At 41.5% G+C, this 25270-nt stretch overlaps 2 protein-coding genes and 1 pseudogene across 2 annotated transcripts; 1 reads left to right on the top strand and 2 right to left on the bottom strand.

Annotated features, from left to right (window-relative positions):
• Positions 1–3030: 3030 nt before the first annotated feature.
• Positions 3031–6047, top strand: LOC121761299 (UDP-D-apiose/UDP-D-xylose synthase 2-like). Its single transcript, XM_042156955.1, has 9 exons — positions 3031–3429; positions 3896–3988; positions 4113–4220; positions 4611–4725; positions 4820–4953; positions 5048–5149; positions 5238–5330; positions 5398–5533; positions 5630–6047. Exons 1-9 carry the CDS (start codon positions 3163–3165, stop codon positions 5740–5742), a joined length of 1161 nt encoding a protein of 386 aa, XP_042012889.1. The 5' UTR covers positions 3031–3162; the 3' UTR covers positions 5743–6047.
• A 928-nt stretch (positions 6048–6975) lies between these two features.
• Positions 6976–15515, bottom strand: LOC121788683 (annotated as a pseudogene).
• LOC121788673 lies at positions 12936–14912 on the bottom strand. The gene is made up of 2 exons (XM_042187297.1): positions 13524–14912; positions 12936–12982 (listed from the first exon to the last, which is right to left on the bottom strand). Exon 1 carries the CDS (start codon positions 14632–14634, stop codon positions 13540–13542), a length of 1095 nt encoding a protein of 364 aa, XP_042043231.1. The 5' UTR covers positions 14635–14912; the 3' UTR covers positions 12936–12982; positions 13524–13539.
• Positions 15516–25270: the final 9755 nt, after the last annotated feature.

Here is a 25270-nt window from a genome sequence, read left to right as displayed (position 1 = left end):
AGTAATTACATCCAACCCAACCCATTTGACTGTATAGATTTATAATTCTATCCATATGGAATCAACTAAACTGAAGTAGAAATTTATACTATCTCACTATTTTTAAAATAACAATCATTTCTATTTTAGTCTATCTTTTAAAAATAAAAATTTTCAAACTTTTTATTTTAGGAAATTTTAAAACTCATATACATTCATTTATTTACCACTTATATCACTATAGTAAAATGGATTCCACGATCCACTAACATTAATTTTTTTCTTCTCTCTTATTTTACCAATTGTACATTAAAACTCGTGTCGTTTCAAAAATTTCTATTTTTAAAATACGGAGGTTGAATTCTGTTAAAGGAAATGAGCGGTATAAGTTGACTTGCAATCTTGAATTTTTCAAATGAGTATCAGAGCATCCACATCGGCGAGCAGGGACGCGTCCGTCCGTCCGTGCCAGCGGCATGGAGACGCTGTCCGCCGCTGCGCTCGCGCCGCTGCTCGATGCATCGAGCACGTTTGTGCCAGTGAGCAGGCGATGTGGCGCGTTCTGATTGGCCAACGGCATATCCGTTGGAAAATTATTTTTTTAATTTTTTTAAAAAAATCATAAATAATACCAAAAAAAAAAGTTTCCACAATCCCAAAAAATGGCCGTTTTTTTGCCCATTTTTCTATATTTTTTTTATATTTTTCCCCCCCAAAATCATCTATAAATACACACACTCATCATCCATTTTTCACATCAAATCATCTCTCATTCATATTTTTCATACAACTTATCTAACCTTCATCTCTCACTCAAAACCTCAAATGGATTTCACCCATCTCATTGCGGAAGCGGGGCGCGAAGAACAAGAATACTACGAACAACATCGTGCCGCTTATGAAGCATATGTCGCAGCGAATACCCCCGTCTCTCCTCCTCAACCAACTAGATCAACTCTCCGCTACATTCATCGTGACCGGGAGGGAGCCCACGAAAGACTCGTTGCTTTTCCGACCAGCCACGGTTTCCGGAAGATTACTTTAGGCGCCGTTTTCGCATGTCAAAGCGCTTGTTTATGCGTATTGTCAATACATTGTCCCCCGTGTTGAATACTTCCAAACAGGTCCAGATGCAGCCGGTCGGCAAAGTCTCTCGGCATTGCAGAAGTGTACATGTGAAATCCGACAACTCGCTACTGGGCAAACGGCCGACCTCTTCGACGAGTATTTGCATGTCGGTGAGTCCACTAGAATCCTTTGTCTTAAAAATTTTTGCGAGGGCGTTCGTTCAGCTTTCGGTAATGAATTTCTTCGGGCACCCACCACCGATGATTGCCAACGGTTGCTTCGTCTTCACGAAACAGTCCATGGCTTTCCTGATATGCTTGGCAGCATTGACTGCATGCATTGGAGGTTGAAGAATTGCCCGACTGATTGGAGGGGTCAACACTTAAGCGGCCACAAAGGCGGCGGCCCAACACTTATCCTTGAAGCGGTCACCGACTAGCGCCTATGGATTTGACATGCATATTTCGGTGTTGCCGGATCTAACAACGACTTGAACGTGCACTATTCTTCACCCCTCTTCAATTATGTGTTGAATGGTGTAGCACCGACGATCGACTTCACTGTCAACGGAAATGTATACCACATGAGTTACTATCTTGCCGATGGTATCTAGCCAAGGTGGTCGACTTTCGTGAAGACGCTCAACAACCCGCAAGACCCGAGACGGGTTTTTTTTGCGCAGCGTCAAGAGTCCGCTCAGAAAGACGTCGAAAGAGCCTTTGGGGTCCTTCAAGCCCGATTCAACATTGTGAAGGCCCCGTCTCGGCTGTGGTACGTGAAAAATATCGCCGACATCATGTACACGTGTATTATCTTACACAACATGATTATAGCCGACGAAGGACCGAGGGCGGCTAGCTTTTACGACGAGGATGAAGCCGGAAGCTCAAGCGTGAGGTCTCCCCCACGCCGAGGTGTGCATACGACGGTGGGTGAGGGGATCGAAACAAGGCACACAATGCGCGATACCCGAACCCACGTTGAGCTACAAGAAGACCTAATCAAACATATTTAGACGAAATTCGGCCACGAGTAATGGTCTTTTTTTTATTTTAGGAGTTGAATTATGTATTTTTTATTGATTAGGAGTTTAATTATGTAATTTTTATTTTTTATGATTTTAATTATGTAATTTTTAATTTTTAATGTATTTTTAATATATTTTAATTTTTTGGAAATATTTTTATTTAAATTGAATAATGGAATGGTAGGACCCTTGTGCTCGTTCTTGCGGAAGAGCACGGATGTGGGTGTTGTGCTCTTGCCTAAGAGCAGACAGAAAAAGTGGGTCCGGGTCCACATCAGTGCTCGTTGGCAAGAGCACGGATGTGGATGGTCAAGAGACGTACTCCCTCCGTCCCGCACTACTCGCACATTTCCTTTTGGGCACGGGGATTAAGGAATGAGTGATAGACAAAGTCAACAATTACGACTGTAGGTATAAATTGTTACTAAAAATGGAAAGAGTGCAAATAACTTGGGACGCCCAGAAAGGAAATAAGTGCAAGTAGTGCGGAACGGAGGGAGTATTATATTACCAAACATTAGTACAGTACATTTCAATATTGCTAAATGACGTAGTACTCAATTTGTTTCCTAAAATTGTAATTCTTGAAAAACAACAAACTTTTTTATGCTGTCATCTGTAAATAATTAGAAATAATCGAAGTGTTCATTGGTTATGCACAAGCAAAAAGTGCTAGCAAGAGAAAATTTGATTGGTAATTTCTCATTGAAATACATTTCGATAAATAGGGGGAAATTTAATAATTTTAAAGTATAGTGCTACTCTAGACTGATCGGAGCAGTATGGATCTTGACAATTAGAAAGGCAAAATTAGAAATAACTTTCCCAAATTGAATCGATCCACGTGGGGGCATGCAAGAGCGAGTAGCTTCAGTGGAAATAAGTAGGCGAGTATTGTTTTGACGTTCCCTAGAGACTGGGAACCTCTCCTCCCTCCTTTTTCCTGCTTTAAATACGTCCTCATTTTCCCCACCAAATCTATCCCAACATTTCCCAATTTCCAAAATTTAACAATCTAAATCCTCTGTATCTCCGTATCCAAACGACCGCGGCGTGAATCCGAGCGAATTTCGGATTGTTTTCGGAAAATGGCGCCCGGAAGAGTAGATCTGGACGGCAATCCGATAAAGCCGATGACGATATGCATGATCGGCGCCGGCGGCTTCATCGGCTCGCATCTATGCGAGAAGCTGATGGAGGAGACGCCGCACAAGGTGCTCGCCGTCGACGTCTACAATGACAAGATCAAGCACCTACTCGAGCCGTCGTCGCAGTGGGGCGACCGCATCCAGTTCCACCGCCTCAACATTAAGAATGACTCGCGCCTCGAAGGCCTCATACGCATGGCAGATCTCGTAATTTCTCTAGCTTCTTCTGCATTTTGTGTTTTTTTTTCTGCTGCTTGCGCTGCTTGTGTTTTTATGCGTTTCCAACATCAATGTCGCTTTGCTTTGGATCTTGTAGATTTTGTTCTATGAAAGTTTTTGGTAAATCGTAATCGAGCAATGAGTTTTGACGATCAGTTCTGCTGTTAATTTTTCCTGATTTGCAGTTTAGTAAATTTTGTTTGGATTTCTGAATCTCCTTCGATCTGCGCTGAAATATGTAATTTGAGCTTAGGCTAGCTAGTTAGTCTAGTTTGCTTTGCTGAAATTTCGTATTCAATTTCTGCTATTCATACTTCTTCTTGTATATACTAGTATTTCGCTTATCATTCAGTGATGTAATGCTGAATTCCTGTTTACTGGACTTTTCAATTCCATCATAGTTAATTATTGGCTAGTCTTCCACACTGTTAACCTGTGCGTTTTCCTGTTACAGACAATAAATCTTGCTGCCATATGCACGCCAGCAGACTATAACACTCGTCCACTTGACACAATTTACAGCAATTTTATCGATGCTCTGCCTGTGGTAAGTTGTAGCAGTACTATTTTTATTTGTTTGTGAGCTTCAAATCTTCAGCTGTGCTATTAAGATTGGATATGAGTTACTTGTTGATCAACATTGAAGATTTTGAGGGCTCTCGTGCATATAGGTTAAGTACTGTTCAGAAAACAGCAAACGTCTCATACATTTCTCAACTTGTGAAATTTATGGGAAAACCATAGGTGCTTTCTTGCCTAAAGATAGCCCACAACGACAGGTAATGATCCATCTTCCTGTTATCATTACAAGTTTGTATGGTTGATATGAAGTGATTGTTTTTTTTACAGTAGAAGCCCTTTTCATGTTTCTTAGCTTGCTTTTGTGATTGTATTTCTCGTGCACTAGAGTAGGAGATTTCGTTCAGGCGGGCTAGCTTTTTGTTTATCCTTTTCCCCGATCTTTTGATTTTTTGGTCAAATTTCATAACATTGCTTTCATACTGTGAATGATCTTTTGCATTTGCATTGATCTTGAACTTTTAACTTCTGAAGGGCCAGTATTTATTCAGTCAATTTAATCCTTAAGTTTCTTGTCCTTGGAGAAAATGTGTAATTCTTATAAGAGTATGCTTTCTGAACGTAATCTATACTCTGTTATCTTGCAATAGGATCCGAATTATTTTCTGCTCAAGGAGGATGAGTCCCCTTGCATATTTGGCCCTATTGAGAAGCAGAGATGGTCATATGCATGTGCAAAGCAGTTGATTGAGAGATTGATCTATGGTGAGTTATTGGTGCATTCTTGCCTTCGGCTTAAATAGTTAGTTCTTGTGTTTAGAATTTCTGTACATGTTCTCCTAACTGATGTTTTTTACAGCTGAGGGTGCTGAGAATGGCCTTGAATTTACAATTGTGAGGCCTTTCAACTGGATTGGTCCCAGGATGGATTTCATTCCTGGTATTGATGGCCCAAGCGAAGGTGTTCCAAGAGTTCTCGCTTGCTTTAGCAATGTATGTATGTTTCATTTGTTGTTTTTGTGACGGTGGCCATCTTGAATAACTATCTATGTCTTGTTGTATGTTCTAATTTGTGTTAATTTTGCAGAACCTCTTGAGGCGTGAACCACTGAAACTGGTTGATGGTGGACAATCACAGAGAACTTTTGTTTATATCAAGGATGCTATTGAGGCTGTTCTTTTGATGATTGTATGTTCACTTCTATTTTGTTTTATACGTCTGTATGTTAGTATTATTCCATTATGTTGTGGCTAAGTGATTTTTTTTGTGTATTCAGGAAAACCCGGCCAGGGCTAATGGTCACATTTTTAATGTGGGCAACCCCAACAATGAAGTTACAGTGAGACAGCTTGCTGAAATGATGACTCAGGTAATACTGGCTACCCTTTGTTCAACTTGGATGTCTATCTTTCGGGTCTCTAACTCGATTCTCTCAGGTTTATGCCAAGGTGAGTGGAGAATCATCACTTGACACGCCAACAGTGGATGTGAGCTCAAAAGAATTTTACGGTGAAGGATACGATGATAGTGACAAGAGAATTCCAGACATGACCATCATCAACAGACAGCTTGGTAATGAAATACGGAGTTGTTTATTTCCTTGTGCCCGATTGCTAGTGTCAATTATCATTCCCTGTTTGACAGTCATTTGAATTGCAAAATTATCAGGATGGAATCCAAAGACATCGCTCTTTGACCTGCTGGAGTCAACCCTTACTCACCAACACAGGACGTATGCCGAAGCAGTGAAGAACGCAACCTCAAAACCCGTGGCAAGTTAAGCACCATATATCGTGAATGATAAGTTGGTTTCTCTTCAATGTGCTGCTCTGCTCTGCTCTGCTTATTCATTTTAAGGGATACGGTATTTCGTTTCTTCTCAGACACAATATTCTGTCTCATAAGCATATAGCACACTGTTGTACTTGTAATGATCATCATCTTGTGTTGTCTAAAGTCTTTTACAAGTTTGCTTCACTAGATATAAACCCTACCACCATTAAATTTTGTTGTAACCGAGGAAAAGTTTTAGAGTGGATTCTTCTCTAATTTTCCCTAAAGACAGTATATTTATTTGTTCAAGCCATTTTAGTCTACCATTTCTTTTAGATTTTTTATTTAGTAATTTATTTATTGTTTTCTTGCCTAAATCATCATGCTTGTGGCTGAGCTATTTAGTCCCAATATATGAGTCCTCAAAATGCAATATCAACACACCTTCCAACTTAAGTTGATCTTTAACACACACTTTCCAACTTTTTAATAAATAGACTAAGCGGAAAAAATCTCTTGAAGGTTATGGGTCACAGTGGTCATACAATATAGTATGCTCAGTTAAGATGGTTAACCAGTAACGAACATTTTTAAGAACACAAACCTAATATTTAGAAACGGAAACAAGATAAGCAACAACAATGAACATACACAACAAGAAGCAATGAACCAAAAAAATGCTCCCCCAAAAAGCAAATTGACGACTTCGATTAATCAATTATACTCTTAAACCAAGCAAAGTTTCATTTATATGCTCCCTCCATCAGAGTTGAATAGAATGTTGGCGAGATTGCACACAAATATTTGACGACAGGTTTTGAGTTGATACAGAAACGTACTGATTTGTGAGTGTCCCAAAAGCAAACCAGATGGTAGAGAAGCGGCCGCCCCAGCCAAGTTTGCTCTGAATAACATATCTTCTGAATTTGAAGGTGTCGCCGACCTGCATGACATGGTATCCGCTGTGGCGGTAGTCATCACTCCCCTCGTCCTCCGAGGTGTAGTCGCTGATCACGCTTATCGTGCAGTTTCTGTCCACTGCCGTTGTCACCTCCTCCGCATTACTTGTGTTGTAGAAAGTGTTGGAATTGTGAGAATGAAGAGTCGGGGGTTTTCGGAGATAGAACGACAGAGTTTTGTGAAGGATAAGTCGGACGACGCACAAACTCCATAAATGCCATTATTACACTCATAAAATGTACGACATTAGGATAAGCACAGTATGGATCTGAGTTTATCACTGAGATAAATGATATACTACTGTGATTGATGATATGCATGAAATGTGTTGTTTCCAATTATCCGTGTGTGTAATAAATTTACATATTGTTAAACGAATTTAGTGCACAAAAAGACAAAGGACCAAATCTATTCTAATAAAGATATATTTCATCTTAACTTAGAACTAGAAGCCTGCAATTCAATCTAGGTATACACCAGGAACTACCAAAATGAAGAGAATTTACAAAAAACTAGCTCCGTCATATCACAATAATGGAGGGCCGCCAAAGAATGCTAGTATATGCAGTAGTAGAGCTACAACAGCGCTTAGTATAAGCTTGGAAAGCGTGTAATCTGCCGCGTTGCTACTGTCAACTTGTCCAGCATTCAGTTTTACCTGTACTGGTTGTTGTCGAGACATTCACAGACGACGAACCTGTAGAACAGAGAGTTTGTATGAATGAGTGAGTTGGAGAAGGTGTCGGGATTGGTGGCACCATGTTAAGTTGAAACGAGAAGGAGATCAAGCTGAGCTAGTACAACTTACAGTCATCGTTCGCCCATCCAATCCTTTGACCAGCTATATCATACACCACAATCTTATCTTTCAGAACAAGATCTGCAGGGAGAGACGCCAATTCTCAATCAAAACCAGAGAACGAATGTCGAACAATAGGAAGTAAGACTGTGGAACAGCAGATAGATAGCCAACGAAATTGCAAAGAGAAATGATTACATCGAAACCTTTTCTTAAGCATCCATTCAGAATATAACCAAGAAAAGCCTTACAATAGCTTTAAAAGTTGGTGTAATGTTTGGTGTATGAACTGCGTGCTTCCAAATTACGAAAACAAGCATAGTATATATAGCTGCATAATTATGAATATCATGGATTGAGAAGAGCAAAGTTGAAATATCCATACCTCCTAAAATGGTAATTCCTTGACCCTGAATTTTCTGGATGCCGATGCAGCACCACCCTACAAAAGCAACCATTGCATATTTACCAAAATTCAAGAGAGAGAGGGTATAGTGTCTCCACAGCTGATTAAAAGTAACTTTCTCCATAATGTACTCCAGCACGCCAAAGATGAATTAAGCAGATTTTTTAAGTTATGTATAGTATGTCAGATTAAGTTTTGAATTCGAAGTTCAGTTTTTCCAAGAGATTCCAAATGGTACCAAATGCTGACTTACGATAGAATTCTGCTGCAAAAGATAGTCTTGAGGCCTAAGAATCATTGATGCACCACCAGCAAAGTTTAAAGTAACTTGTGGGAATATTTCTGAGACACTGGAGAAGAAAAATGAGCAACAATTATTTAAAAGGAATAGATAGGCAAGAGAGATATGCAAACCAGAAAAATAAGTCTAATGAAAAACCTCGAGGTAGTTATATACTTTTGCAAGAAGAGAGCGTACTGATCCTGAGCCAGTTTCTGTGATCTGCAGGGACAAAAGTACTCTACATATCAGGGATCAAGTAGTATAAGAATAACAGTATTTACACTCTGTTTGATATTACAACACAAATTTATAAAATTGCTAATTTTTCCCAATCGGAACACTGACAAAGTTATTTTAGTGGTACTTGTCGTACAACTTTGTTGAACATCATTGTAATTTTAAAACATACAGGCACCATTTAAACCAAAATAGAACATACAGGATCTTCTGGAACTTACTGCAGTAACAAATGGATCATACGCCTCTTCTGCAATGTATGTCAAAGTTGTGCCTGAGTCTATTATTGTTCCACGATTGCTTGAAGTCGCAAAAACTGATGAATCAATGTTGAGTGTCTGCCCATTCACAGCTATACTTTGTAGATATACATTGTAATGTGGCCTGGAAAGGCAGAAAGAGCAAATATTTCAAATTTCATTGCTGGTGACACATCCAACTACTTGAGTTGGCAAACAAACACACAAATAAAAGAAGACGGAAGTTTCTGGCGGGAAAATACGTACTGCGAAAGAACAAGCGGAGTGTAAACCATATTTGGCTCCACTATTTGACCAAGCACCAATATACCACCCCCACCATTCTCTCCTCTCAAACAATGAGAAAATGAATACGGGGTGATTCCTTGCGATGAAAGCTGTGAAATCACAGATAATCCCTGCTGTCCAAAACCAAATATACCATCAACTGCTTTATCTGGCTAGTTTGTGATGTGCTACAACTGTGTATGAATGTATCCAAGAAAATCAATTGATAAAAACAACCACAAATGATAACTTAACTAGCACGAACAAGACCTAACCCGAAAACAACGGGTTCTGAATTATTTGAAGCCACTGAATTCCCAACTATCGAGTCGAAATACATCGAGTCATACACATAGTAGCCGGATGTCCCGCTTCCATTGCCATATTGGAAGGTGTACTCACACTGGTTCTGACCCGAACAACCGGAGTCAGAAGACTGAGCTCCCAAAGCAACACCTCTGGTCAGAACATGAGATTGGTGAGGCTGTGGATGAGCTGGGAGGATCGAAAAACTCGAGCTCTATCTGATGAGGAGAGCAAAGCATTTCAATAAAGCATCAAAAAATATAAATTGCATAGAAAAATGTTTGACATACTTGAAGTCCACTAGAGGTGGGACAGCCAGCCATCACAGGGATTGCAGCTAACCCATAGCACATCACTTCCAGTATCTATCTGTACATAGAATTCCCTTGCAGGAGTTCCCAATTTCACTCTTGTATAATATAGCCTGAGAAACAAGAAAAAAAAATCACCGATAAGTCATGAATATGCCTCCAGAGCTTAAAAATCAAACATTAAATTCATGACGCAATAATGAAATTGGAAGTCAATTGCACAACCATCACATTCAATCACGTTGTGTTGAAAGATATGAGTATTATTCACTCAACTTGTTCAGCGAATTACAATAGGTATGCCTCCTTTAAATAGGCCAATGGTTACATAAAATTGGCAAGATTTGTCATAATACTCATTCCCTAATTAATTTTTTTTCCTTGCTTACCTATTTTCCTTACTTACATATTTTCCTTTCTAACACTTCCCCTCAAGTTAAGTAATGGGATTACCGATACTTAACTTGCTCAATACCTCATGGAAGCTTCTTGCATCGACAGCTTTCGTGAGTATATCCGTCAATTGATCTTCAGATCTCACAAAAGGAAGTTCTACCGTCTTGGCCTCTATATTGTCCTTGATGAAATGTCGATCCACCTCGACATGTTTTGTCCGATCATGCTGAACTGGATTTTCAGATATACTGATTGCCGCCTTATTATCACAGAACAACTTACATGACTTCTGTGAGTTTAAGTTCAACTCAGTCATCAATTTCCTCAGCCACAGAATCTCAGTCAACCCACTCTTAATCCCTCGAAATTCAGCTTCTGCACTTGACAAGGCTACCACTTTCTGTTTTTTTGCTTCTCCACGTGACAAGATTTCCTCCCACAAAGGTAAAATATCCAGCAGTTGATTTTCTGTCATTTGGGTTCCCTGCCCAATCAGCATCCGTGAATCCATGAATCTCTAAATGTCCATGATTCTCGAATAGAATCCCATGGTTCGCTGTCCCTTTCAGATATCGAACAATCCTCAGTGTTGCTTCCCAGTGAGCTACTTGAGGTGCATGCATAAACTGACTAACTACTCCAACTGCATAAGCTATGTCGGGTCTAGTGTGGGATAGGTATATCAATTTCCCAACTAAACGTTGATATCTCGTGCGGTGAGTGGCTTCAGCTCCTTCAACTATCCGCAGACCATGATTCTGAACCATAGGAGTATCTGCTGGCTTACAGTCCAGTAGTCCTGTCTCGGTTAACAAGTCAAGTACATATTTCCTCTGACTGATGAAGATCCCCTTCTTTGACCTTAGCACTTCTATACCCAGAAAGTACTTTAGTAATCCAAAATCCTTTATTTCAAACTCTGCAAACAAATTCTTCCTTAGCTTGCTTATTTCCTCTTCATCATCTCCCGTGAGAATCATGTCATCTACATAGATGATGAGGCATGTAATCTTTCCTTCTCTTTTCTTCAAGAATAATGTATGATCAGAGTTGCTTTGTTCATACCCATACTTTTTCATTGCCTTAGAGAATCTCCCAAACCAAGCTCTAAGTGACTGCTTTAGCCCATATAGTGTTCGTTTTAGTTTGCAAATCTTTCCTCCTTCGAAATCTCCAACAAATACAGGTGGTGACTCCATGTAAATGGGCTTCTTCAGTTCCCCATGTAAGAATGCGTTTGTCACGTCGAACTGATGTAGTGGCCATTCCCTGACTGCCGCTATTGAGAAGAGCACTCGAATAGTACTCATTTTTGCTACCGGTGAGAATGTTTCAGCATAATGAACTCCATAAGTCTGAGTGTATCCTTTGGCCACAAGTCTCGCCTTATACCTTTCAATCGACCCATCTGGCCTCCGTTTGATAGTGAAGACTCATCTGCATCCCACAGTTCGAACTCCGTCAGGTTTAAGACATACTTCCCGTGTATTGTTCTTCATCAGAGCCCGCATTTCTACTAGCATTGCTTCTCGCCAGTGAGCAATTTTCATAGCCTCCTCGGCCGTATATGGGATTTCTTCTTCTTCGTAAAGTGCTGCTTCAAACGCCCTAGCCATCTCTGTTAGATTTGCTTTAGCCAGATTCGCCATAGAATATCGGCTTCTACTAATCCTCTCAGGACTGTATCTCTTAGCCGGGACCCCACGAGTAGTTCTGTTGGGGAGTATATAGCGGCCGGTATCACCATCAATTGCTGCATTCTCATTCTCGTCTACACCAAAAGTGTCAGGAGTAATAACTGTATTATCTGAGCTAGTTTCAAGAATTACCTCGGATATCACTGAAGGAGGACTCGATTCAGGCGTAGGCGGTTGAGGAGGCTCTACAGCAGATGTGACTGACTCGGCAGTGACACTAGCTTGTTCTGTTGGTTCCACGTTCGAGATACTTGGATGTGGCATCGGAAAACTGAGGGGTCCAATTTTATCACACTCCCCCTGAACAGCACTCCCCCCCTGACCCCGAGGTTGGGTGTGATAGAAGTATTTACTTTCTAGAAAATTACAATTCATGGTTGTTATAACCTTCCTAGACCCCGGGTGATAGCATCGATAGCCCTTCTGATTTACCCCATACCCCAAAAAAACACATTTTATTGCACATGCAGAAAATTTTCCTCTTTCGTGTTTCGGTACATACACATAAACGGAACAACCAAAGATTTTGAGCGGAAGTATGAGAGGTGGGGGAATATCAGTTAGGGATGCGAGAGTCTGCAAATGAGTTTTCATACCCAAAATTTTTGTAGGCAAACGATTAATCAGGTAGACAGCAGTGGCAACAGCTTCGGGCCATAAAAATTTAGGAACATTTGAGTCAAAAAACAGGGCTCTCGTGACCTCTAGGATTATCCTATTCTTTCGTTCAGCTACACCATTTTGTTCAGGAGTGTAAGGACAAGTAGTTTGATGAACTAACCCCTTTTCTTTAAAAAAATCAGTCATGTCTTTGTTAATAAATTCCCTACCATTATCGGATCTAAGAATTTTGATCGTGGTTTGGAATTGTGTCTGGATCATTGTAAAGAAACGGGTAAATTTTTCAAAAACGTCAGATTTATGCTTCAAAAAATATACCCAAGTCAATCTAGTGCAGTCATCCACAAAAATGAGAAAATATTTAAAACCATGATCACCAACAATAGGAGCTGGACCCCAAACATCGGCATGCACTAGAGAAAAAATAGTCTTAACACGAGTATCACTTGATCTAAAGGATTGTCTGTGGTTTTTTGCCAAAACACAAGATTCGCAAGTAATATCCTTAAAATGGGAAAACTTTGGAAAAAGCAATTTTAAATACCCCGAGGATGGATGCCCCAATCTGCGGTGCCACAACCAAGCTTCCCGATTTGCAGATCTGTGAGCAAGCATCGCGGTGCCACCTTGTTGAGTAATCTCATCCACATAATAAAGACCTTGACTCTCAGTGCCACGCCCACTTATCCTCCTCGTCCTGATATCCTGTAATACACAGAAATTTGGATGCATTAGTAACGTACAGTTTAATTCTTTCGTCACGTGGCTGATAGACATACGTTTATGAGATAATTTGGGCACATAGAGGCAATTTGTAAGCTTCAGGGTTGGGGATATTTCAATGGTTCCACTCCCACCCACAGCGGTCAACTCTCCATCGACAGTTTGAATTTGGCTTTTAGTTGTCCCATTAAATTCACAAAAATCTTTCAGATCGTAGGTCATAGTATCAGTTGCCCCACAATCAAAAATCCACTCACTCTCCTTAGGGTCAATTTTACTTTGGGCAATGCATGCAATAGGTATATTTTCCAAGGGTGCAAAACAATTTGGCTTACGACGGAACTTTCAGACAGTTTTGGGGTCAAACGTGGAATATAGTTTTTCTGGGGTCCTAACTGTAATTTTCGCTGGTCATATTGCATATATTCTGAACTATAAGGACCAGAAATTAAATTACTCATGCTTTGGGGTTTATTCTGAAAATCAAATTGGGGATCGGGGTTTCTCAACCCCAATCCGTTACCTCCATATGACCCGCCTCATTTCTTCTCCGCGAAGGCTGCATCGCCGGGCCTGCCGCCTCCACCCGGTTGAGGACTGGTATCTCCTGCTCTCCCACGGGTGTTAGTCATCTCCCTATTCCCTGCTCCTTGCAGAAATAATCCGCCTCCATCTTCGACTCCGATGGCTAATCGAGCTTTAGCCTTTTGATTTTCATCCCACCATTCCGGAAATCCAACGAGGAGGAAACATGTATCTCGAGTATGTCTTTGTTTTCCGCAATGAGAGCACCAAAATTTTGATTTGTCGGGTTTGAAACCGCCTTGGCGATTGGGCTGTTGCGCGGCGATTCGTGGTGGTGGCTGTTTTGGTCGCGGTGGTGGCTGGTTTCTGACGGCGAACCCGTGTCCGACTTGGCCCGATGATGATCCATCGTTGATTGCGCCGGTCTGGAGATCGATGTCTGCTGCCGGCATGATTTTCAACCGCGTAGCTTCTTGTTTTACCAGACCGTATGCGGTCTCGGCTGAGGGCAACGGGGTTTCCTTGAGAATATCCCTTCGGATCCCGTCATATCTTGCATTCAAGCCTGTTAGGAATTTGAACAGCCGTCTTGTTGCTACATACGTTCGAAGTTGGCTAATCCCCTCGTCGCAGCAATCCACAGGTTGATGTTGGCATCGGTCAATTTCGACCCAGATTCCGTGGAGATGTCGCCAATATGTTTCTAGCCCATGTTCCCCTTGCTCGATTCGGCCTGCGTTTTCCTCTAGATCGTACAACAGATATGGATCTGCAGTACTTTCGAATGTAGTTTGTAGGCTCTCCCACAGAGCTTGCGCGGTTTGGTGATGTGCAAAGTCGACAACAATTTCTGTTTCGACGTTGTCAATTATCCATGAGAACACTGTCATATCGGCTTCCTCCCATTCTGTGTACCCCTTCATTCCAGGTTCCGGCGGCTGCGGTGTACCGGTGATATACCTGTTTGCTCGTCTTCCCACGATGTCTACTCTCATCAGCCGTTTCCATAGGGGATAATTCATCCCGTTGAGTTTAACGGCTAGAGTAACATTCTTACTCATCTTTAATCGTGTCTCCTCCATATTTGGTTTCTCTTCATCGTCTGACATGTTGCAGGTTGAAAATAACCGTCTTCTTGGTCGGGAAAAGTATTAGGCTATGATGATTTTGTTATGAGCCTTTGCTCTGGTACCATGTTGAAAGATATGAGAATTATTCACTCAACTTGTTCAGCGAATTACAATAGGTATGCCTCCTTTAAATAGGCCAAGGGTTATATAAAATTGGCAAGATTTGCCATAATACTCATTCCCTAATTAATTTTTTTTCCTTACTTATCTATTTTCCTTAGTTACATATTTTCCTTCTAACAAGTTGGAATGCAAAAGCTTACCCAACAAGATAAGGATCGTAGGTGCCTTGAACAGAGAAATCAACGACGCTAGAAGCAGAAGCAGAAGCAGAAGGCTGCTGCTGCAACAACCTAGCGTGCCTGACTCGGTCGCGGTGCCTGAGTTGACTCATTCCAACTCCGTCGTGACTCGCCCTCTCCAAGCTCAGCACCACTCTCTTCTCCTCCCCATCCACCGACAACGCCAAAAGTAGCGCCGCCACCGCGATTACCTGAATTATCGCCGGCGGCATTCTCTCTTTATTTTTCGGCTTTCCTTATACTCTAAGCAATACAACGGCGATATTCAAATTCTCAGTATCTGTATACAAATGTGTGAATGATATTTCAGTGCATGTATAATGTGCGCGTGAATTTTGGGAGAGAAAGGATGAGTGGCCAAAAGAGATTGTTCACTTCGATTGATTGTACGCTGACGGAAAAGGCTTTATGCAAATCGTTAGTTCAGACTCTACTGTATTTAAATACGTCATTAATTTGTGCTCTCATTTTCCCTTTTCATTTATGCACATGAAATGATTCAAATCTATGATTCAAATCTATGATTCTTTTTCCAATGTTCAATTTATATTCTCTATTTAACAAATTAAAGAATACTCCACCGGTATGAGAAATGCGTCACTTCGTGGCGAAGCCAATAAATAATAATTTATAAGGAGAGGGGCAAATTAATTTTTTTAAGAATTTGAGGAGTGGCATTTTAGTAAAAAAATTAAAAGAAATAAACTAAAATATACTCCATCTGTCCTATTAGAAATGAAACGTTTTCCTTTTTGGTTTGTCCCATTAAAAATGAAACGTTTCTAAAAATGGAAACAATACTCTCTCTATTTTTTCTTCTCTTTTACTTTACTCTCTCTTCATTAACTCACAAAACAATATTACATCAAATCATGTGCCGAAAAGTAAATGTTGCATATTTAATTGGACGGAGAGAGTATATAATATCTAGATGAATGTGAAAATATGAGGTGGGGGCAATTGCCAGTCTATTAACCCATGTAGATCTGCCCCTGGCGTCACTTAATTGGACAGAGAAAATAAATATTTATCATACAAAGTAGGTTAGGTAATTGATCTCATAGCTCTTTTTTTTTCCAATTGATGATTTAAGAAATACAGCGTGAATTTGATGGATTGGATTAAGGGCACCAGCATTGGGGCGCCTTAAGGCGCGCCCTATGGCGCGCCACATCATCATTTTATTATTTTATTTAATTAATTTAAATGTTTTCAAATAACAAGTAACGAGTAAATAAAAAAACGTCTAAATAACAAATGACGACGCATTAATAAAAAAAGTTACACCATTCTACTTACAAAAAAAAACAACTAAGTCGGTGCAATTCCCAACTTCCGACGCAGCTCATCGATTAACGTTCGGAGATATTCGGCTTCGTCGGGGTCGGTACACTTCTTGAGGGCCTTGTGCGTCTGCAATAACGTCCTCGCCATCGACGCTGTTGCCAACAACTCAAACGCGGTGGCCGTCTGGGTCGGGAGCGTTTCCGGAAACAGAGATGGGTTTGCAGCGGTCGAGGATGAGGTCGCGGTCGCCTTCCCCTTGGCCTTCGCAGCCTTGACGCCGGGAGGACGCCGGGAGGACACCGGTGTGCCGGAACTCCCTTCATCCACGTACGTCCGGTTGAGGTCAACCGGGTGATTGCCGCTGCCGCTGCTCGTGTAATCACCAGCTTCGGTGGTCTTCGTCCTCTTCGGCGCACCAGTGTGCAGAATTCTACCTTGGAACTTCTGCTTGTCCCTCAAGAGCGCCTAGATGGCCTCTTGCTTGAAGTTGCCGTACATCAACCGGTACGACAACAGCGCTTTAGCGCGCATATCGCTCAAGCTCTCGCCGCTCCCCTATGCCCGTGTGAACTTCTCGAACTCTGCCGCGTACAAGTTCACTTGCTTCTTCACTTGATCCCAGTGCTTGCGGAGTTGCTCACGTTTGCGCTCGTACGCGGTCGGCGGCTTGGCCTCATTGTAGAGGCCGGCGATGCACTCCCAGTATGCGACCTGCCTCTGGTTGTTCGCGAAAATCGGGTCTTCCGATATATCTACCCAACACCGGGCCAAAATGAGGGTTTCGTCGTCGGTGTAGTTCGTACGGCCGGGGGCGTACTCATCGCAATTTCCGGGAGGCGGCAACTTCTGCGCCCGCTGCCGGTTCCGCTTCTTTTTGGATGGGGCGGAAGCGGTCGCGGCGGGTTCGGGATCGGCCGCTGCGGCGTCACGGCGGGAGGGAGTGCTTGGTCGGTTTGGAGACGGCTCCATGTCAGACAACCCGTACGATTCCGTACTGAAATCGGGATCGTACTGGGTGTCAGCGTCGAACGAACGATATTCGCCGGGTTCTGTACCCGGCCAACGCGCCTCTCTGCTAAACATAGGACTATTGGGACTTGAATCCATTTCGTAGTAATTATGTAAATGTAATAAGTTTCGAAAGTAAAATCGTGAAATGAAATTACAAATGAACTCTATTTATAAAAAAATGAAACCGCGTGTCATCGTTCGCGTCGATCGTCCGCGTAGCCCACAGTGGGCCGGACGATGGCGAGGACGATGGCCTATCGTCCGCGGCCATCGTCCGCGTAGGCCGCAATGGGGCGGACGATGGCGCAGACGATGGGCATCGTCCGCGCTATACTCCGCGCCCTTAGTATAGGGCGCGACGATCGTCCGCGACCTATGTCACGCACCCGCAATGGGGCGGACGATGGCGGGCGCGGACGATTCGCGCCATCGAGCGTGCCATCGTCCGCCCCATTGCGGATGGCCTAAATGGCAAATTAGTCAAAGTTCGTGATTACTGATTTTCTTGTGAAAATATTTTTTAATTGTGAACGCCTTTATTCTTTTTCAATATAATCTTCCTGAGAAAAAAAATTTGTAAGAAAGAATCCCAAAATGAATCACGGTCCATAATTTATTTAGTTGATCACAAAGGATGGACTGAATCTGAATTTAATAAATGCAATTAGTCCACATGTAATAAAACTGTTTGAATTAACCGTTTGAAACTGCAGCCACGTTTGTCTCAATATTCTATACCAAGACGCAACAACATTCTAGAATACTAACGTAGGCAACAACATTCTAGAATACTAACGCAGTAACGCCTACGAGTCATCGAGATTAATTAACATAATGTGAGCTTAACGAGCCACGGTTCCCTTATTAATTTATTAATAATTGTCACTATGATAATTCATTACCATCATACAAACTCTGAATCTCGTACGTACTAAAACGATAATTAAGATGGAAAATTTTAAATTTTTCACACTACTCGTAAGATATATTATCACATGATAATAGACGGGATGGCATTTGTTTGACATTTGATAAAGGAAAAGTTAATAAATTCAAAATGAAATGAAATGTACGGATTACTATTCTTTCTAAGATCGACAACTTCTTGCGATGCTAAGATCACCCGCAACGCGTTGCGCGAGTGTCTCGTATCTCGTCCCTCCGAGCCGAGACGGCAGCGAGACGCGTTGCAGCGTCCCAGTCTCGTCGAGACGCCCGTCCCACCGAGATGGCGGGCGCGCCAGCTCGTCACGCGCCCGCGCGCTGGCGCTAGGCGTGACGCCCACTCGCCGGCGAGTGGGCTTCGTCACGCTGACGCGATAAATCATTTTTTAAAATTCGAATTTAATAAAAAAATTTTAAAAATTCAAACGGTAATGTTACCGTTTTCGACCGTTTTTTATTTATTTATTTATTATTATTTTTCTTTTTTTACTCTATAAATACTCTTATTTCATCCTCATTATACACACAAACGCACATCTATTCTTCCCAAACCATCTACATTTCCTCTCCAATTTTCATCACAAAATATCCGGCAACGAAAACTCTGGCGGCTCCGGCGGGTTTGACATCAACGCGTTTGGCGATTGGGGGGCATGTACAATGTCTTGGGTGGTTCCGGTTCCGGTTCATTGACGTCGGGCACCCAAGGCTCGTCGACGCTGGCGGGGTACCAACCACCTCATTTTGATGTGGATGCATACGCTCGTCCCTCCACCCCGAGGTATACGCAGGGATTATCCCAAATTAGGGAGGATTATCCGGATGAACCCAATCCGGAAGAAGGACGAGGCGGTGGAAGCTCCAGGGCATTCGACGCCGTGGATGAAGAGGAGGAGGCGGCCGAGGAGGAGGAGGATGTAGGTCGTCATCCGTACAGCCGCAAGGAAACGATGGCTCTGTACAACGCCTGAATCAACGTCTCGTACGATCCCATCGTCGGGAATCAACAATCCTGGAAGTGCTTTTGGGAAAAGATCACCGAGGCCTACAAAGAGATTAAGCCGAAGGGGTCCCGCCGACATTCTGAGATCGACTTTGCGAGTCTATTTCGACGACAACGACAAAGAATTCAAACATGTCGATGTTTGGGAGGCCGTCAAAGACGTCGAAAGGTGGGCCAACGCTGTCCAGTCCAGCACGAGCTCGACCTCGAAACGCACGAAGCACACGGCGGGTGGCCAATACTCGTCTAGTGGGGGCGGTTCAGGCAGTACCGTACTAGAGGTTGCCTCGCAGGAGGTTGAGGGTACGACAGACGACGCAGGGGGGTCCTCCCGTGTGCGCCGTCGGCCGCAAGGGACCAAGGTGACGAAGGTGGCTAAAGGGAGGAGGGGCCGAGACGAATCAAGCCAGGCAGGTTCCCAAGGGCCGCCCTCCTCCTTAATGTCCAGGTACTTCACCGCCACGATGGCGGACACTTCCCGGATGAAGCCCGCTCAATATCAAGCCCATTGATAAGGCTAATTTCATGCATAGGTCTAGGGGATAAATTCGTGAATTTGTTGGGTCTAACACATGTCTTAAGCCAGGTGTATAGAAGAAATTCGCCAGGTCCAGGAAAAGAAGGAGGCAATCACACGCCCGAGGAAACTGGCGAATAAGTGAACATTGTGAAAGAAATTGCAAGACAGAGTAAATCTCAGAACTGAAGGGTAGAATGGAGATTTCTACGAAGGTTCTAGAAGATTATGTCCGTGTCTATAAAAGGAAGGATGCATGCATTCTGGAGAGAGCTTCTCAGGTGGAGACCTCACTAACATTCTGCAGCTAGTTCACTTTTCTATACACTTGGGTTCTTCGAGGGAAATTCAGGGGGTTTCGCACTTGGGTTCACTATCTGCTTTCTCGTATTTTCAAGCTGCGGTGTAACACCGTCCTGTTGAGGGCGAAGAAATAAGTTCCCGTTTAATTTCTCGCATTTTGTGGTTTCCACCGAGCTTCGCTGTTCGAAGCTCGACATTCTGTTTTATCGAATATTCCCGTGTTTTATGCAAGTTTAATTTTCTGTTATGTCGATAATGTTGATTTCTGTTTTTGCCGTTGTGATTTTCTGGAGTTTGAGCTAGCTTACTTGTTTTGGATGCGTTTCGCAATTGTTTACGAAAACTGAGCAGAGTAATGGCTGGAACAGAGTGATCGGAGTTTGTTGATGAATGAATCGGAGGTTTGAATTTGGTTTTGTAGCTTGATTGTGGAAACATTTAAATTCGGAGTTGATCGGAGTGGAATCTAGTTGTTGTTGGTTTCGGATTGCTTGGATCCGAAGTGGATTAAGCGTTCGACGTGAGATCTGAGCAGAGTTGGTTTATTTTGATGCCTAGTCTTCGAATTTTCATTTCGCTTCGTCTAGTATATGTAGATCTGCGTTATTTTCGGCGCTTCGTAAGTTTCCGACGACCAAACTTTTACATTCTGTTCGAATCTGGGTATGTGCTTTGTTTACTCCATCTTCGTGTTTAAATCCGTTGAAGAAAAGCATGCCGTTGTTAGTTATTTTCTCAGTCAGTTATTTGCAGCTTTTCTGCCGTACTCGCTATTTCTGGGTCATGGTCCCCACTGTTAGTTGTTTCCTTTCTAGCTAAATTAGGTAGTCGTTTACACGGTCTAGGAAGTGAATTTAATATATCGAAGTCTTGATGATGTTTGGTCTCAGCATGTTTATAGCTTTCTAGGTCTAGTGTTTACATTTCCTGCCTAGGTCTAGTAGTAATTATATCTCAACCCTGTTTGCGTGGCAGCAGCCGCCTTTGTCAAGAGTCTCTAAATGCTTTCTTACGTATCCATCTTCGTGGGATCGACCCCTGCTTCTCTATACTAATCCATAGTATTCGGGTTGAGGGATCTTTGAAGGGGAGGTTAGTGTGTACAACGACAGAGTATTCCGTGTTCCCTTGAGTTCCTAGACCAAGTGATCTAGTGGATTCATAGGTCTTGGTATCTCGACCCAGCGTAGCACATCGCATTTTTACTGAAAACACACTCGCTCCTATACATTACTTCCTGCACTTCACCCATCATGCCGACATTGTGTATCTGGCAGGACAACTAGGTATTCCGCCTCCATTCGGTGCACCGCCACCTCCTTCGGGGATGATTCGCCGGCGGAGTAGTTTTTATAATTTCTATAAATTTGTATTTTAAATTATGTCTTTTTTATTTATTTTGCCACGAATTTAATTATGTATTTTTTTAGAATTTTAAGTTGTAATTTTATTTTATTTAATGAAGTGTGTTTTTATTAATTGAATTTGTTGGAAATAAAAATAAAAAAATGAAATTGAATGAATAGTTAAGGGATGAGATGGTTAATAGACGGATAAGAGATAGAGGGTTGCAGGTGCTGTCTCTTAGTTAAGAGATGGAGTGAAAAGTATAATAGGGCCCATGAATAGTTAAGAGATGAGACGGTTAAGAGACGGATAAGAGACAGCGTTGCGGATGACCTAATAAAGCCAAGGCAACGAGCTACTTTACAATAGTTTTATTTTATTTTTTGTTTTAATTTTTATTTTTTTGCATGCTTTACCAGAAAATAGTGTGCCTCAATTATTCAATTCTTTCACTTTGCCCCTAAGAAATGGACTCTAGGCATGCACAACGGTTCGGAACCGCCGGTTCCGGTTCATGAACCGGCGGTTCACGGATCATCATATGAATGAACCGGAACCGGCCCGCCAAGGGTCCCGACGGTTCCGGTTCCGGTTCAAAAAACCGGCGGTTTATGTGGCGGTTCAAAACCGCCGGTTTTCGGCGGTTCGTCCAATTTTTTTTTTTTTGCATTTTTCAATTAAATTACTACTCCATCGCGTAATATTTATTCAATTTAAGATTAAATTACATTTCACTTTTCAAAGTTGTACGCCTCCAATAATCAGCGGTTATTATAGCTATAGCTACTGTAGTTTCAGCTCCTTTCAATAGTTTGATTGCTTGGCGTAGCCGCGTAGGGTTATGATATTTTGTATATGTTGCAGAATTGAGTGGTATGTTTCTAATTTATGATTTTTGAGTATTCCTTGCTTTGTGTCGATTGATTTTACTGTAAACATTTCTTCGTTTATTCGTTTATTTGTGTCGATTGATTTTACTGTAAACATTTCTAATTTAACTACTGTAGCTTCAACACCTTTCAATAGTTCGATTGATTTTTTTTTGCATTATTTTTATTTGTTTATGTATGAAATGTGCGTAAATAAAATTTAAAAAAATACCATTAAAGTTGCAATTTTATTGAAATTACACGTTTACAACAATTACAAATCGAAAAAACCTTGAGGTCTTGAAGTCTTAAACAAAAATTTAAATACAAACGAGACTACTAGTCAACAACGAAGCTAATTACATATGACAAAAATGACGTAGAAGTTCTTATAAAAAAAACTTATAAGTATATATACTCTTAATAGGCGAAGGAGATCTTTCTACATAACTAAATTAAGGACACCTTTGGCAATTCAACTTTAAATGTTGAGTTTAGTCTAACAATCAACAATTATAGTAGAATTGTCAAAAGTTTCCCGGATTTAGCCGTATAGAGAAATCTACTTCATCGACTAGAGTATATAAAAATACAATTATGTAATTGTATTTGCATATTTTTAAAGTAAGAACAAATGAAAAAAAAGAAATAAAGGAAAAAGGAATTGAGCTCAACTTAAATTTAAAATTTAAGTTGAGGTGCATACATATCCCCAATGCTCATTTGCATTAGGGAATCAAAGCCCACGTAGTTCTCTTACCTTACTTACCTATTTGGCTTGGCCGGCGGCGGTTGACGGCTGGCCTACGATTTATCCCTGGTGAATTCATCTTGTGATCCCTCCTGACGATCATCCCAATCATTTTCTTGTTCTCGGACGTCAGCTTTGGCCCAATCATCAAGTAACATCACGGCTTCCATATTTTTCACCGAGAGCTTACTTCTTGATTCATCCAACACACGCGAGCCAACACTAAAAGCGGACTCGACGGCGACAGTGGAAGCCGGAACAGAAAAAATCTCCTTGGTCATTGAAGCAAGGATGAGAAAATCTTTCTCGTATGTTCCCCACCAATCGAGGACGTAGATTTGGGCGGGAGGAGTAGGACCTTCATCACTAAAGGAAAACAGTGAATTGAAATATAAATCTAATTCACTTACCATACCTGAGGACCTTCCGCCGGTGCTGTAGCTGTATAGGTCGGCTAGCTGGGATTGTGCGTCGGGGTCATCATAATCGGCTTGAAATGCAAAGCCATAGTTATGTTGTGGAGGGGGGGTCTTTTGACTTGGTGGGTATTGTTATACTTGGTTTCATATTCGGTGTAGAGAGAGCGCAAGTTAAACTCAAAGGTTTGTTGGATAATGGACCGGTCCGGGAGGGTTATTAGAAAGGTTTCTGAGAGGTCTACTCCAAATTCGTCACTGGTATCGGATTGGATTGCTTGAAGGGGGCCAAGATCAATTGAACTCAAATTGTTATAATAAAAATCTAAAATCGTAGAGGTACCGACTAATTTCCATTTTGGATCCAATACCTTTGCAATCAAAAACACGGTTGGAATCTAACTGAAATACTTAAGCTATTTTTCAATCATATAATATAAAACACACATTAATTCAGGTGAAGAGGAAGCATTTTTCATTGCAGTTTTAAAACCAAGTGATATATACGTGCAATGCTCTAAAACGCGAACAACAGTACAATAATAAACACCCGACAATTCAACAGTCGCATTTTAAAAATATTTAAACAATTTAAATAAAGCCACACTATGTTCCCAACAACTATGCGAAAGATATAAATCATGAACGAGATAGGTTCTAAAAAAATCACATAAAGAATCTTTATGTGTCAAAGTAGAATTCAGACAATCATATGTCGAATTCCATCTATGAGACACATCATTAGTAAAATTCGTATATCTAACATTCTTTTGATGGAAATATTTCTTCCAAGCTTTGCCAATTGCTGGCTTTTGAAGGATTAATCTAACTGCAGTTCTAATAGGAGAAACATGCTTTTGCCATAATTCAAGCGCATCTTGTACACATAAATTTAAAATATGAAAAATGCATCTTTGATGAAAATACTTACCTCCAATTACCAGAGCACAAGCCGCAATCAAATCGCTAATACTTGCGGTGTTAGCAGTTGCATTATCAAAACCAATAGAAAATATATTGTTGCATAATTGAAACTCATTCAAAACTTGTATAATCAAAGAAGCAATTTCGGGTGCAGTGTGTGGAGTTTCAAATTCTCTAAAACCTATTAAACGCTTGTTTAAAGTCCAACTATTGTCCACAAAGTGAACAGTAATGCCCATGTATGAATGACAGTTAAAACAATCAGTCCACACATCTGAGCAAATGTTCACTTTGTGGCTCAAGTTAACTAAATAACGTGATAATTCAACCTTTTTCTCTAAACATTGCCTAACGGTAGATCGTTGAACGGTCATTCTACCTATTCTTTTGATAGCTACGTTTAAACCACTTTGCATAATAACCTCAAATTTTTTGTCGTCATAAACGTTAAAAGGAAAATGCTTAATTGCCGCCCATCTAGTCATAACATCATAAATTGTTTTGATCATATTTAAAAAGAGGCGTACCTGACGAACCCGAGCCACCGGGTTGGAAGTTTAGTTGGGTTTGAGTAGAAGTAGTGTCGCATTCTACCTGATGCTTTGTCACCAAATGGCGACGGAGGGTGCCATATCCCCCACCACTCGAGAATTTGTAGACTCTATCTCAATAGTTGCAATACGCATGAAACGCCGATGTCTCTTCTTGAGAGTGCGGATCATGAGGACTTGGAATCACCACCGGGACCTTCTTGTAGTGTTTGACAAAAATATCAGATTTCAAAGCTTTTGCAGTGTTAGTGGGTGGAGGGGGAGGCATCTCTTCATTTCCGCCGGTGCTAGACGGAATACGAGAATGAGATCTATCCTCATTGTTATCCGAGTCCGACGATATAGCCACGTCGTACTCGTCATCTTGTTGGGAACCACCTCCCCTACCC

This window comes from Salvia splendens, chromosome 2, assembly GCF_004379255.2.
Source record: "Salvia splendens isolate huo1 chromosome 2, SspV2, whole genome shotgun sequence".
NCBI classification, from domain to species: Eukaryota; Viridiplantae; Streptophyta; class Magnoliopsida; order Lamiales; family Lamiaceae; genus Salvia; species Salvia splendens.
Note: the sequence above shows the minus strand (reverse complement) of the source record. Positions and strands in the feature narration are given on the sequence as shown.